At 61.4% G+C, this 14,261-nt stretch overlaps 1 protein-coding gene across 30 annotated transcripts in view; it reads left to right on the plus strand.

Annotated features, from left to right (window-relative positions):
• LOC135578272 (uncharacterized) overlaps positions 1-14,261 on the plus strand; it is a 39,798-nt gene continuing 25,537 nt past the window's right edge. For 24 of the 30 annotated variants that reach the window (XM_065049532.1, XM_065049535.1, XM_065049537.1 and 21 more), the window contains exons 1-15: positions 894-6,597; positions 6,782-7,024; positions 7,729-8,350; positions 8,487-8,581; positions 8,710-8,801; positions 8,935-9,073; positions 9,238-9,429; positions 9,667-9,798; positions 10,001-10,078; positions 10,363-10,527; positions 10,681-10,802; positions 11,118-11,183; positions 11,295-11,433; positions 11,583-11,721; positions 12,006-13,756. In XM_065049532.1, the coding sequence (XP_064905604.1) occupies positions 6,223-6,597; positions 6,782-7,024; positions 7,729-8,350; positions 8,487-8,581; positions 8,710-8,801; positions 8,935-9,073; positions 9,238-9,429; positions 9,667-9,798; positions 10,001-10,078; positions 10,363-10,527; positions 10,681-10,802; positions 11,118-11,183; positions 11,295-11,433; positions 11,583-11,721; positions 12,006-12,130 (2,724 nt within the window). In that variant the 5' untranslated portion in view covers positions 894-6,222 and the 3' untranslated portion in view covers positions 12,131-13,756. Of the gene's footprint in view, positions 225-674; positions 6,598-6,781; positions 7,025-7,728; positions 8,351-8,486; positions 8,582-8,709; positions 8,802-8,934; positions 9,074-9,237; positions 9,430-9,666; positions 9,799-10,000; positions 10,079-10,362; positions 10,528-10,680; positions 10,803-11,117; positions 11,184-11,294; positions 11,434-11,582; positions 11,722-12,005; positions 13,757-14,261 lie in introns of those variants that run through there. The other 6 variants (XM_065049538.1, XM_065049539.1, XM_065049536.1 and 3 more) reach the window with 6 other exon arrangements.

The following is a 14,261-nucleotide window of genomic DNA, read 5'->3' on the forward strand; positions in this document are numbered from 1 at the left end:
CCAGCTGCTCTGTTCTCTGCCTTGTTTTTTCAGGTGCCGGTCCCTGTTTTCTCTTCCCGCTTTTGAAGAGAAGCTGCCGAGTCAGCGTACGCTGCGGTGAAGTTCTACAAGATGCGGCCCTCAGGAACCGGTTGACGTGAGGGAAATGCTTTCTGACCGCCTGCGCGGTGAGGGGACGTTTTTCACCTTTTAGCTCCTTCTGCACGACAAGAGGGAGACGGAAGGTTAAGTAACACGTTGTTTAGGAGCTGAGAGCTTAGTTTGTATTTAACTAATAATTAAGAGACGTGTTGTCAGCGAGAAACTAAACGATTACAACTAACCTCATCAAATGAAGTAAAGACAGGCCAGCCAGGCGTGGTGGTGGAGTTGCTCTCTATGTGAGAGAGCAGCTACAGTGTACTAAATTCTGCCCAGGAGCGGATGAGGAGCGAGTTGAGAGTGTATGGGTCAGGATCAAGGGGCAGGCTGGCAGGGGTGACACTGCTGTGGGCGTCTGTTACAGGCCACCAGATCAGGCTGAGGAAGTTGATGAGGCCTTCTATGGGCAGCTGAGAGCGGCCTCACGGTCACAGGCCCTGGTTGTTGTGGGGGATTTTAAGTTCCCTGGTGTTTGCTGGAAGGACCGTTCAGCCAGCCAGCCACAGTCCAGGAGGTTCCTGCCGTGCATCGGTGAGAACCGCCTCATGCAGGTGGTGGAGGAGCCGACTGGGAGAGGTGCACTGCTGGATCTCATCCTCGCTAGCAAGGAGGGTCTGGTCGAAGCAGGAAAGGTTGAGGGCTGCCTGGGCTGCAGTGACCACGAGAAGGTGGAGTTCAGCATCTTGGGTGGCAGGAACAGAACAGCAAGTAGAATTGCAGCCCTGGACTTTAGCAGGGCCAACTTTGGCCTTTTCAAGCAATTGCTGGGGGAAATCCCACGGGCAAGACTGCTTGAAGGAAAAGGGGCCCAAGATAGCTGGGTTGCATTCAGAGATTGCTTCTTCCACGCTCAGGATCAGAGCATCCCCACACGAAGGGAGTCAAGGAAGGGAGCCAGGAGGCCTGCGTGGTTGAACAGGGACCTGTTGGGTATGCTCAAGCAGAAGAGGAGAGTTTGCAGGTCATGGAGGCAGGGGCTGGTCACTTGGGAGGAATATAAGGCTGCTGTTAGAGGATGCAGGAAGGCAGCTAGGATAGCCAAGGCCCCCTAGAATTACAGCTGGCGAGAGGGGTCAAGGACAGCAAAAAGAACTTTTTCAAATACATAGCAGATAAAACTAACACCAGAGGCAATGTAGGCCCACTGATGAACGGGGTGGGTGCCCTGGTGGCAGAAGATACAGAGGAGGCAGAATTCCTGAATGCCTTCTTTGTCTCTGTCTACTCTGCCGGAGGCCGTCCTGGGGAGCCCTGTACCCCTGAGACCCCGGATGAAGCCAGGTCAGTGGAGGAGTTTGCTTTAGTCGATGAGGACTGGGTTAGGGAGCAATTAAATAGTCTGGACATCCATAAATCCACGGGTCCGGACGGGATGCACCCGCGGGTGCTGAGGGAGCCGGCTGAAGTCACTGCTGGACCGCTCTCCGTCATCTTTGCCAAGTCTTGGGAAACGGGGGAGGTGCCCGAGGACTGGAGGAAAGCGAATGTCACTGCAGTCTTCAAAAAGGGCAAGAAGGAGGACCCGGGTAATTACAGACCGGTCAGCCTCACCTCTGTCCCTGGGAAAGTAATGGAACAGCTAATCCTTGGTGCCATCTCAAGGCATATCAAGGATAAGAGGGATATTAGGGGCAGTCAGCATGGCTTTACCAAGGGTAAGTTGTGCTTGACCAACCTCATTGACTTTTATGAGAATGTAACAAGGTGGATGGACGATGGCAGAGCGGTGGATGTGGTCTATACCTTGACTTCAGCAAAGCCTTTGACACAGTCTCCACAGCATCCTCACAGCTCAGTTGAGGAGGTGTGGTCTGGACAATAGAGCAGTGAGGTGGGTTGCAAACTGGCTTAAGGAGAGAAGCCAGAGAGCGGTAGTCAATGGTGCGGAGGCCAGCTGGAGGCCAGTATCCAGTGCAGTGCCTCAGGGGACAGCGCTGGGGCCAATGTTATTCAGTATATTCATTAACGATTTAGACGAGGGAATAGAGTGTACTGTCAGCAAGTTTGCTGATGACACCAAGCTGGGAGGGGTGGCTGACACGCCAGAAGGCTGTGCTGCCATCCAGAGACCTGGACAGGCTGGAGAGTTGGGCGGGGAATAACCTGATGAAATTTAACAAGGGAAAGTGTAGAGTCCTGCATCTGGGCAGGAACAACCCCAGGTTCCAGTATAGGTTGGGAAACTACATATTAGAGAGCAGTGTAGGGGAAAGGGACCTGGGGGTCCTGGTGGACAGCAGGGTGACCATGAGCCAGCCCTGTGCCCTTGTGGCCAGGAAGGCCAATGGTACCTGGGGTGTGTTACAAGGGGGGTGGCTAGTAGATCGAGAGAGGTCCTCCTTCCCCTCTGCTCCGCCCTGGTGAGACCACATCTGGAATATTGTGTCCAGTTCTGGGCCCCTCAGTTCCAGAAGGACAGAGAACTGCTGGAGAGGGTCCAGCGTAGGGCTACGAAGATGATTAAGGGAGTGGAGCATCTCCCTTATGAAGAAAGGCTGAGGGAGCTGGGTCTCTTTAGTTTGGAAAAGAGGAGACTAAGGGGGGACCTCATTAATGTTTATAAATATATAAAGGGTGAGTGCCATGAGGATGGAGCCAGGCTCTTCTCGGGGGCAAACAATGATAGGACAAAGGGTAATGGGAGCCGGAGGAGGGGATTGTTTTGGGGGCTTCATCAGGGGTCTGGGACATGCAGAGGCAGGGGGCCCAGCGGCTGTGTGCCCCCAATCCAGGGTGCCCCCATAGCCATGACCTGGGTGCCGACAGCTGCCTCTGGCCATTGATTTCTTCGTTATTTGCGTCCCCTTCGCTCTCCCGCCCCGCTGCAGCGATGCTGGTGGGAGGGGGCGTTAAGAAACCCCCCCCACCCAGCACCCACCTCTGTGCTGCTGCTCCTTCTCTCTAGATTTATATATATTAAATATATATTTTTAAAAAATGAGGGGAGAAAAGACCATCTAGAGGCTCTCAAGGGCCAGTGCCCTCCCCAGCAGTGTGTGCCCCCCACCCTAGAAATAATACCTAGAAAATTCTTCCAGTGCGATTCTCAGGGGAGCCCCCGCTCCCAGCACCCTGGCCCGGGACCCCCCTGACCCCCCCCACCTCCGCCAACCCAGTCTGGTCTCTGGCTGTCCATGGTGGCCGTGGCTTTCTGGGGGGCAGGGGGTGGTGGAGGCCGTGGGCGGTGGGTGAGGAGGGGGCAGCCAGGCGGGCTGGGGGTTGTGGGTGAGGAAGCCCAGTAGGGACTGAAGCTCCCGGGGGCACAGGCCATGGAGGTGATGGGGCTGATGCTGCTCTGTGGCTCTCGGGGGTTCGCAGCTTGGAGAACGTGGCCAGAGCGTCGGGGAAGTTGGGTGGTGTGGCCGGTGTGTTGCTGGGGGTGCACATCTGCGGGGGTGTCAGATCGGCCATGGATGGTTTTTGGAGTCCCAACCTGCCAACTCCCCATCACTGAAGATCTGGCTGCATCCCGCACCAGGGGATGCTCGAAGCCGAGCTCTGGTGGGTATTGGGGTACCCAGCGCTGCAGGGTCTGGGTGGCACCCCCAGAACGTGGGGGCTGCCTGGGGAGGATCTCCAGCCCAGGCAGGGCCAGCTCGGGCTGCGAAGGACAGTTTGGACCATCCAGGGTGCTTAGAGCGCTGGGGTGCAGCGGGTTTGGGGAGGGGACACTGCTCTGATGCCAGCTGCCCCGGGCAGGGATGAGGTGATGCAATGAGGACCAGCACGATGGGTGGGGAGAGTTTTGGGGTCCCACAGGACCCTCTTCACCCGGCTCCCTGTCCCCTGCTCCACTTCGCACCCCATTAGGACACAGAAAGTCAGGCAGGGCCCCCGGGACACGAGGCGCTGGCCGGGCCCCTCGCGGTTCCCGGCACGGCCCCTGCTTTCTGAGCACTGAGCTGAATTTAGTGCCCTCCCCACCTCCCCCCCGGACAGACCCGGCCCTTTTTGAGGCCAGTCTTGCCAAAAACCCCAGGAGCTCACGATGAAAATGAGAAGTTAAATGATTCCTCACAACACCATTCAACACAAGAACCGAGAGGTTTTTGACACCTGCTTCCTTGTAGGTGTCCTACTGAGCACTAGCACAAAGCCAAGAGTGTTGCTCAGCAGCACCAACCGCGTCTGCCAGGAATTAATCTTCAACATGAACCAGGGGCAGCAGAAGGCAATCACCAGCACCACAGACAGCAAAGGAGAAGTCTGCAAGATCCCGTAAGGCTGGAATAGACTGTTGGCATCTGCTCTCCACGGCAAAACCGGAGGAGAGCGTAGAGGGAAAAGAAATGAAAGTCATTGACAGTGAAAAATGCGTGGCGAAACACAGGAGGTTCTGACACAAGAAGACCCTCCCGGGAGCAAGCCATGACTTCTGGAGCCAGCATCTCTGGCCCGGGATGAACGCTTGCCCATTGCCGTGCGGCCACTTGCGGTGCAAAACTGGGGTTTGAGAGGGGCTGTTGCCCCCCGGTGTCTTGCTCTGCCTGGAGATGTCTGTGCAGAGGTCCCTGGACAGGACGCCTCTTCCTCAGTCAGCGCTGGCAAAAACCATCTGGGGACACGCTCCGTCCCCTGGAACTCTTCCTTGTGTGACTCGCAGCTCACGTGTGACAGCGCTGCTCCAAACTTGGCCATCTCCAAGGACCGGCTTTCTTTGGGATGTGGGGTTCACTCTCAGAGGAATCATGGCAGCCCTGCTTTCTGTGTTGGGGTCTCCCTTTCAGCTATGGAGCAGCTTCAGTTCGCAGTGCAAAAGGATCTTGCAATGGCTGTGTAGCTAGCAGCAGCGTTTCTGAAGCATCAGAGGAGATGTCAGAGCCATGAGGCTGAGGGACGGGACTCCCAGCACAAGGTTGCCCGTGTTTCAAAAGGGAGGCAGCCGTGCCAGCTGGAGAACCTCTCTCGCAGCTCCATCCCCAGCAAAGAGCTGTCTCTAGAGCAGTTTGTGCTGCTTACAGGCAAGATCAGCCTTTGCATTTGAACCACCTTCTTGCAGAGGTGACAGGAAACATCCTCTGGTTTATGTTGTTCTAGCTGCAAAGGCCAGAGCAGTGTTCATGAGGGAGCAAGCGATGGGCACATTTCCTGGTCAGCAGCCGCTGGCTCGTGCCAACGGTCAAGAGAGGCAGAAGAAATCCCTTCAGAACAGCTCCCTCTCAAAAGACACCCTTCTGCTTGATGAACCGCAGGGAAAGGCGTCCTAAACCAGGCACTTTGACCTTGTTTTCAGCCCAGGTTCCCAGGTGCTGGTGCACTCGTGAGCCAGTCGCTGCACATCTGCCGCCAAGGGGAATCGCCTCCGAGGCCAACTGTGCCATGGGGAAAGGAAAGGGTGAGACGTCGGGAGAGTTTCATTTAGTGCACAACACGGATAAAGCCATTCTCTCTGCAATTAAAACTGAGGGTATTTAATTGAGTGAAATGAGATTTCATTCCCCATGACCTGTCTGATTGTACTTTGAATCTGGGCACGGGCTGCAGTGACCTGCCACAACATTGGAGGTGTCACCAGCTGCATTGTAGGTGGTAAAGTGGGAAAGGCAGGAGGGAGCCTCAGCATCTCCCATCCCGTGGGTGACTTCATCACAAAGGACCAGGGCGGCGCCCGCTGGCTCCTGGGGCGGCTGTTGCCAGGCAACAGAGACACTATATTGTCCCCTGTCACCTGTGCCCCTCGCCCATTTGGTCACTGGCCGTGGTGGGATCACTTGCCGTGGTGGGATCACTGTGGTGGTGGACTCATTTTGGCAGTTGGATTGCTTTCGTGGTGGGATTGCTATTGGTGGTTGCATCACTTTTGGTGGTAGGATCGCTACTGGTGGTTGAACCACTTCTGGTGGTTGAACTGCTGTTGGTGGTTTTATCACTTTCGGAACTTGGATCTGTTTGGCGACTGGATCACTTTGATCACTCGGATTGCTTTTGGCACTTGGATCTGTTTGGTGACTGGATCACTTTCTGTGGCAAGAAGGAGGAGGAGAAAGGCTGCTGGCTGCCCATCCCTCCAACATCATCTCCGGACAGAAGAGCTCCCGTCTTCCCACATCCAGTTCAGTGTTTTCGGGCAGAGCAGCAGCGATGGCCACACGTGGACTGCTGGAGATGCTGAACGCCGCCATGGGGACACCCCATTTGGGGGTTGTCGACTTGGTGGCACTGCACAAATTGCTTGAGGCCATCATCGGGCAGCTGGGCCAGCAGGAGCTGTCTGTCCTGGAGCCAGAGCAGAGCCCGGCCCCCGGCCTGGCAAAGGATCAGGACAGCAAGGCCCAGCCTGGCCAGGAGAAGGAGGAGGATGGAGCCCTGGGCACAGGGCAGCACCTCTGGAAACCAAAGCAGCAGCTGGATGAGAAGGACACGCTGGAGGGGACCGGGAGCAACTCCAAGGTCTCCTCCGTGGCCAAGGAGGCCATGCCAAAAACAACGGAAGAGGAGAAGAGAGATGTCCCCAAGGTAGATGCTCTTGCTGGTCCCTGGGTGCTCCCCCACGAGACGCCCCCTCCTCCGGGCTCCGCGCTGCCGTCGTGCCGCCCTCAGCCCAAGGGCTGGGTTAAGCCCGAGCTCCCGCAGCAGAGCACAGCGGGGCCCAGGTCCCCAGGGACCCTCCCCTGGGCTCACCCCCCACCCGCTCTCCCAGAAAAGGGCTTCGCTCCAGGACCTGTGGGAGGAGATCAGCAAGTTTAAGGAGGCGCAGTCCAGCCTGGAACAGGACGTGCGGGAGATGAAGGAGGCCATGCAGGAGGCGCATTCTGGCCTGGAACAGGACATCCAGGAGATGAAGGAGGCGCATGTCGGCCTGGCAGAGGACATGCATGCCCTGCAGGAGGCGCATTCCGGCCTGGCGGAGGACATCCAGGAGATCCAGGAGACGCTTGGCCTGGTGAGCATCCCCTGGTGCCCCGGGAGGGAGCTGGGCCCTCGTCCCTTCCCGCTCCTGCTGCCCTGTCACACTGTGCCCCTGCCCCACGGCCATCGGTGTCACCAGCGTGAAGGGCAGCAGGAGGGAAGATGGGAAGGGTGTCTCAGGAGTTGCTAAGGCACTTTTGAACTAGAGAGCCCTCAAAACAGAACCGTGGGAGGGGCAGGAGGGGAGATAAAGTTCTGCCCATGCAATTCAGCCGCGGTCCCCAGGCACAGCCCTGCCCAGCGTCCCTCTGTCTCCTGCCCCAGTTCACTCGGGGATACTCTTTAAATCCCGCTCCCACATCTGAGCGGGTGTCCCTCTCCTCGCCCAGCTCCAGGGGAAGCCCCGGGACGCTGCCGGGCTGCGCAGGGACAGGAGGCGGCTGCGTCCCCCGCTCCCTCGGGGACACCAGCCCTCCTGCCTCGGGGCACAGCCTGTGGGCTGGGGTGCTGGGCAGTGATACTGGGGGTTCCATCCCTGGGGATCCCATCCCTCTGGTTCCATGGCCGGGCTGACCCCGTGATCACTTTGCATTTGGGCTCTCGTTTTCAACACGAGTCTGGTCATGCAAGATGGTGGTTTGGGGACGGGGACTGGGGACATGGCGGGGGGTTCTGGGGTCTGTCCTCTAGGCTGCCCAGCTGCCAGTAAACCTGCTGCCTTTTGCCTCTTCTTCCCAGGAGGGTGGTGGGGGCCAGTCTGCCCCCGCTGAGCCCACCCGGGTGGCCGTGGACAGCCAGGCCAGGAGGAGCTCAGCACTGGAGCCAAAGGGACGTGGGACACGGCCTGGGATGGAGACCAGCAAGGGGACTGCAGGGTCTGGCTCCCCGGGGATGCAAGCAGGGATACAGGGGCAACCAGCGACCCCTGTGAAGTTGTCAGGCGCTCCCTCCATTCACAAGAGGTCTATTGGTGCCAGCGCCACCACCCCGGGGATGCAGCCAGGATCCCCGGGCACCCAGGCCAGCACCTCCCTGGGGACACAACCAGGGGCCCCTGATGCCCAGGCCAGCACCGCGGGGATGCAGGCAGGATCCCCTGGGACCCACACCACCACCCCTGGGGTGCAGCCTGGGTCCTCCAGCTCCAAAGCCACCATCCCAGGGGATGCCCAAGAGCCGGCCAAGCCCTGGGGCTCCACCAGCACCTCAAGCTACGAGTCGGAGATGCGGGAGGTGCTGTCACAGGTTGGGCAGCTCGGCCAGCTCTGCGCTGGTCTGAAGGAACAGGTGGAGCAGCTTAAATCTACAAAAGCAGAAAGCGCAGATCTTGAGGACGTGCGCCGGCTCTTCCCAAAGGGAGGTGAGAGCACGGGGGGGCTGGCGGGGTTGTTTGGTGTGGGGACACCCTGGGTCAGGGGCTCGTCATGCTCAGAGCCTGGCCCCACGGGTGAGACCCCCTCACCGACAGCACATCCCCTTGCACCATGTCCCTCTAGGCCGGCAGAGCATCACCAGCATCCTGGCCGACCTCAGGTGCCAGGTGTCCTTCCTGCAGGACACGGCCAGGGCCCTCCACGGGGAGAAGGAGAAGGTGAGCCGGCAGCAGTCCCCGAGGGGCTGTGGGGACAGCAGTTTGGGCAGGGAGGGGGCAGCTGAAGGCTCCCCGTGCCGGAATGACACAGGGGGCTGTGCCCTCACCCCCCCCACTGCCGTTCCCAGATCAGCAAGGTGGAGGATGCTCCCAGAAAGACGAGGGGGTCTGGAGCCGGTAGGAAAGCAGACGGCAGTGGCCAGATGACCCAACAGCCGCGGTAAAAGGATGGGAGAGGGTTTCCTACCTGCAGGGCTGTGAGGGAGCCTGGGGTCTGGGAACATCCCAGTTTGGGGGCCGAGGGACACCCCCACGAAGGCTAAGCCTGCCCCTGCCCCTGTCTCGCTGTCCAGGCCCAAGGGACAGAAGGTCAAGGCAGAGCGCAAGGAGCTGGGGAAGCAGCAGGAGCCAACCCAGGCCGAGCTGGAGCAGTTTGCGGCCAAGTACGTGAATAAGTTGGTGATGGAGGCAGCACAGCAGCTGCAGGCAGAGGTGAGGCCCGGGGGCAGCGCTCCCAGCCCCCGCTGGCTCGGGGGGGGTCCTGGCGGGGTCCCGGCCACGTCCCCTGGCTGGACGGGGCCATGGAGCCTCCACGGCACCTGGGCTTGTGGGCGGCATCCAGCCCGGCTCAGAGCTGATTCCTCCTCCCCTGCCAGCAGGTGGACGAGCCGAGGACGACCGCGCAGAGCGGGGGACACGAGCACGCAGGGTGCCACTTCTGCAGCCCGGACACCAGGGTGCTGCTGGGGAAGCTCCTCCAGCGCTGCGAGAAGCTCGAGGAGCAGGTGGAGTCCCTGGTCCAGAAGGCGGGCGGCAAGGTGGAGAGTCATCCGAAGTGGAGGAGACAGGTAAGGAGATGTGGTGTAGGGGGCTTGAGCTGCCAGGACCCCTCAGACATTTCAACGTGGGGGAGCCCCTCGCTGCCCCCCTAATTGGCTTGTGAGAGTCAGCAGCACGGAAGGGAACTAAAGCCTTGGAGCAAATGTCCTGCTTGCACTGAGGGCCCGTGGCCACCAGCCAAAATACCCTGGGTCTGTCCCCGCGGGGCAGCCACCCCCTTGCTCAGCACCGCCTTGTCCTCTTAGTCCCTGCAGCAGGACGAGCAACTCAAGTGCCTCCAGGCCAGCATCATGCAGCTACAAAAGGACTATGAGAAGTTGAGCTCGGCCCTTGCAAACCTCCAGCAGGATCGTCAGCAGAAGCAGAATGACATCAAGGTGGGTGGCTGTAACCCGCAGGAGAGCCCAGGCTGGGACCCCAAGGGGTCTGTCCCCCTGCCACCCTGCTCGCAGCCCTGCACAGCTTCCCCATGCCTTTCCTGGAGGTTTCTGATGGGGTGGGGAGGCAGGGGGTGCTCGGCTGGCCGGGGGGCAGCTCCGACCCTGCCGTGGCATCACGGGCTGCTGTCTGCCTTGGAAGGCTCTGTCCCAGGCCCTGGGGAGGCTGGAGAAGAAGCAAGCAGACAAGGAGGAGATGCTGGTGCTGGGAATCGATGAGGTACAGGCTCGAGGGGCCCTGGTGCGAGCCAAGGGTGTCCCAGGCAGGGTGACAAACACCCCTTGTCCCTTGGGTGCCAGCTGGCAGAACCAGCCAGGGGGAGGGAGGATTTCCAGCCCGGCTGCGGGTCCCTTGCCAGGTCCCTCTGTGGCCCCGAGTCCCTTCGGCTGGTGGGACCAACCCCACGGGGGTGATGGGGTGAACAGGGCCACGTAGCCACTTCTCCCTCTCCCGTTGTCCCTGCATCCTGTCCCCACCGCTCTCCTGCCTTTCCCCGTTGCTAGAAAGCAGACAAAGCCGCCCTGGCTGACAAAGTCAGTCGCAGCCAGCTTGAGGCGTGCGAGGAGCGGCTGACCAAGATGATGGAGGAGGTGACGAGCCAGGTGACGGGCCAGGAGAAGGGCTGGCACCAGTTCCAGCGAGAGCTGCAGAGACAGATGGACTGCAAGGTGAGGGCTCGTCCCCTCCACGCAGAACTGGCACCTTGGGGGCCTGGCAGCCTAAGGCAGCATTCTTGCGAGGGTCCCCCCTCCCGGCTGTGCCCCCGGGGACCGCCATGTCCCATCCTGGGGTAGCTGGCTGAGGGTGTCACCCGTCCACAGCTGGACCGCCGGGAGCTGGGGGCGTTCCGGCAGCAGCAGGAGGAGCGGTGGAAGAGCCTCAGCGGGCAGCTCCAGGAGAAGGCGCTGCAGGCAGAGCGTGACAGTGCCGCTGGGATTAGGAAGTGAGTGCCATGGGGACAGTGGTGGCTTTGGCAGTGCTGGCCCTGTTCCTGCTGGCTGTCCCGGCTCGTGCCGGTGTGGTACCTGGCGTGGGAGCCACGTGGGCAGCGCCCCTGGGGATGCTGAGCAAGTGGCTGTGCCTTGTGCTCCTGCCAGCTGCAGCTTCGCAGCGATAGAGGCGGCACAATGAGGGGGCACGTGCGGGAGGAGCCCTCCTGAACCAGTCTTGGGGGGTGGGTGCAGAGGCGTTTTGTGGCAGGTGTGCAGGTGGGGCTGTGCCCCCCAGGAGCTCCCCAGCCCTTTTCTCCCCCCTCCAGGCAGCTGCTGCCCGGTTTCCATTGCCTGTCCTGCGACCGGCCCCTCAACATGCTGGCACCTGGACCGTGAGTAACTGCCCCCTGAACATGGAGCACCCCCCGACCCCTCCCTGGCGTCGAGTGACACACGGGGTGCCACCTGCCGGGCACTGAGCACCCCCATGTCCTGTCCCACAGGGAGCGGACGGGCGAGTGTAGATACCCCACTGTTCCGCGGAGCTGCGGAGGCCAACACACCGTCACGCCCCCGCGTTTCCAGCCCAAACCGCCCAGCACCCCACGGCCATCCAAACCCAGTGCCCGCAGCCCCAACAAGGTAGGGATGACAGAGGTGGGGAGGGGGATCTGAGCCTGTGGGGGGATCCATCCGTGCCTCAGTTTCCCCGGGGAGAGCTGGCTGGGGGAGGGTTGCGGGGGATGCGGAACGGGGCCCCGTGTTTGGGTCACACGCTCTCCCCTTCCCAGAAGGACGCGATGCAGCTGTCGGGCCAGGACGGCACTGATGGGAACCAGCAGGACGAGCAGCTCTCCATGATGGGGGGCTCTGAGCTGCCCACAATGCCAAGGGCCACCCCAGACACCCCGACCTCCAGGAACCGGCCAAGTATGGCCCTGTCAGGGCACCGGGGGGCAGAGGACACCCCGCTGTCTGGGGGGACGGGTCTGTGCCCACAGCTGGGCGGGGTGGGAGGGGGGTCTGGGGTCTGGGCTGGGCTGTGGGGGCAGCACTGGCTGCTGGGGCAGCCGGTCCTCGTGGTGGAGCTGGAGGGAGCTGGGGGCACATGGGGGGTGGTGCTGGGCAGTGTGGGACAAGAGCCTGTGTGCTTCAGGGTGGGGGCAGGACCCTGTTGGTGGGTGTCTGTGGCTGACCCTGCCCCTCGCCCCCAGGCACCCGCTCCTCGCTGAGATCAGCCGTGCTGCAGCACCTACCAGTCTCGTCTCCCAGACGCTTCACCCTGGCACCGCAGCTGCTGCCGCCCATCCAGCCCCCCCGCCGTGAACCAACCCCCTGACAGCCGGGCAGGACGGGGTCCCGGTCCCACCGCCCCGGGCACTGAGCAGGCAGCGGCTGCAATAAATGGCGATGGGAAACCAAGCACCGGTGTGGTCTGAGAGGAGTCCCTGGGGCAGGATGGCAGAAAGCCCCCAGTGTTTGCTTTTTCAGGAGAAAAATAAGTGCTAAAAAGGCGCTTTGGGGGTGCCCAGGTGGATCCAGTTGGTATCCAGGCCCCCCCAGAAGGAGCACGGGGAGCAAACCAGTGGGCACCAGGGCAGAGCCAGCAGAGGCCCATCCTGCCCCCGGGTGGGGCTGAGGTGTCCATGGGCTTCAGAAACACCCCTGGGACTAACTGGGGGGACGGGGTAAGGGGGGAATCAGGGGGCTGTGCAAGAAGCCGGGCTGGCTGTCGGCAGCCGGAGGAGGGGAGCGCTTTGCGCTTTGCTCTGGGTCAGGGGATCCAGAACTGGGGGGACGCAGCAGCTTCGTGCCCCGCCCCGGGGTGCCCACGGCCGCCGTGTGGCAGATGTATTGTTAACCCCGTCTCCCCCCCACTTCCCCCTTTTGCCCCTCCCTCTCCCCCCTTCCCACTCAGGACAGGCGATCCGGAGGGAAAGAAGGACACAGAGAAGAGAGTTGGAAAAACTGGCAATGTTTTACTAATGCTATATTAAGAGTAGAGAAAATAATACAAAACCAATCCTGAAAGTCTCAGCAACTGCAGAGCCAGCACCTGAAGTCCTGGACTGGACTCTGCAGCCAACCGGAGCTGGATTCAGTCTCTCAGTAGGCCTCAGTTTGCAGGGACGACTAGCAAGGTCCTCTCCTAATGTCACCATAAGCAGAAGGGACGAAAAGGGGCAAAGAGGACAAGATCCTCATGATCTGCCACTTCTATATGAAGTATTCATGTGAAGGGGATGTTATACACGGTTGGTCAGTTTGTTGGTCACCTGTTTCTTGTTGCTCCTCTTGCAAGATGTGAATCTGTCCTTATCAACAAGTAAGCATTCCATTGCAATGTTTATCAAAACATGTATGTGTCTGGTTCTCCAGGAAAAGGCAGCTAATATGAAGCTTCAGCTGACAGGCAAATTCATGCTGTCTGCCTATCAGATTGCCGGAGGGGCGGGCGTCGAGGGCTGGGTACTGCGTGCCGCCCGCAGCCAATGATGGTGCGGAAGAGGCGGGCGTTGCGGTGTCCCTACTGCGCATGCCCCAGTTGCGAGCGCTGATAGGCGGAGAGGGAGATGATTGACGTGTCCCGGGGAGCCAACCGGGATGCGGCAAGGGGCGGGTGCTGCAGTCTCCCTAGTGCGCATGCCCAAACCGCGAGCGCTGATAGGTCCGCGGTGTCTCGGGGCCGGGGCCGGGGGGGGGAGACCGGGAGCGAACGGGAACGGGGGTCGGGGCGGCTGCGGAGCGCTCGCTGCGGCCGGCGCCCGGGCATCGGGAGGCGGGCGGCTCAGGGCCGCCCTTCGTGAGGTTCCCCGGAGGCGGCAGGAGGGCGGAGGGGAAGGAGGCGACAGCCGGGGACCTCCCGCCGCGGGCGTCTCGGGGGCGCGGCGGCTGTCGGTGCCCGCGGAGCCCGGCGGGACGGCGGGGGAGCGCGAGGGGAACGGAGCGGCGAAAGAGGCGGCAGGTGAGTGCGGCAGCGGCGAGGGTGACCGTGCCGTTGGAACGGGGGGAGCGGGAGGGGCCGGCGCGGCGCGGAGGCGTTCGGTTCCGGTTCCCCCCCCCCCAGCCCTTACGGCCGCGCTGGCGAAGCTGCTGGGAGGCGTGCGGTCCGGAGCCGCGTCTCCCTCCGGCGCAGCGCCCGTGCCCGGTGCGGCAGCCCCTCCGGGAGCGGCGCAGCCCCCGTCGGTCGCGGGGACGGTTACAAGCAGAGCTAAGGCGCGGTTGCGGGCGGGCTGGGTGGCGTGGCGAGCGGGGCGCCGCTCCGGCGGGAGCTCGGGGCGAGCCCCGGCGGGTTCCGTGTCCTGCGGGCGCGGCTTTCGCGCCGCGGCTCTCTCTGTGCGCTTTTTTGTTTGGTCGCGTTTGTTTTTTGGGTTTTTTTTGGCGGGATTCCCGCGAAACGCGGCACGAGCGCTCGCCCGGGGCTGCCGCGGCGGGTCTCAGTGGCGCCGTCCTGTGGGCAAAGCGCGGTA

This window comes from Columba livia, chromosome 1, assembly GCF_036013475.1.
Source record: "Columba livia isolate bColLiv1 breed racing homer chromosome 1, bColLiv1.pat.W.v2, whole genome shotgun sequence".
Lineage (NCBI taxonomy): Eukaryota > Metazoa > Chordata > Aves > Columbiformes > Columbidae > Columba > Columba livia.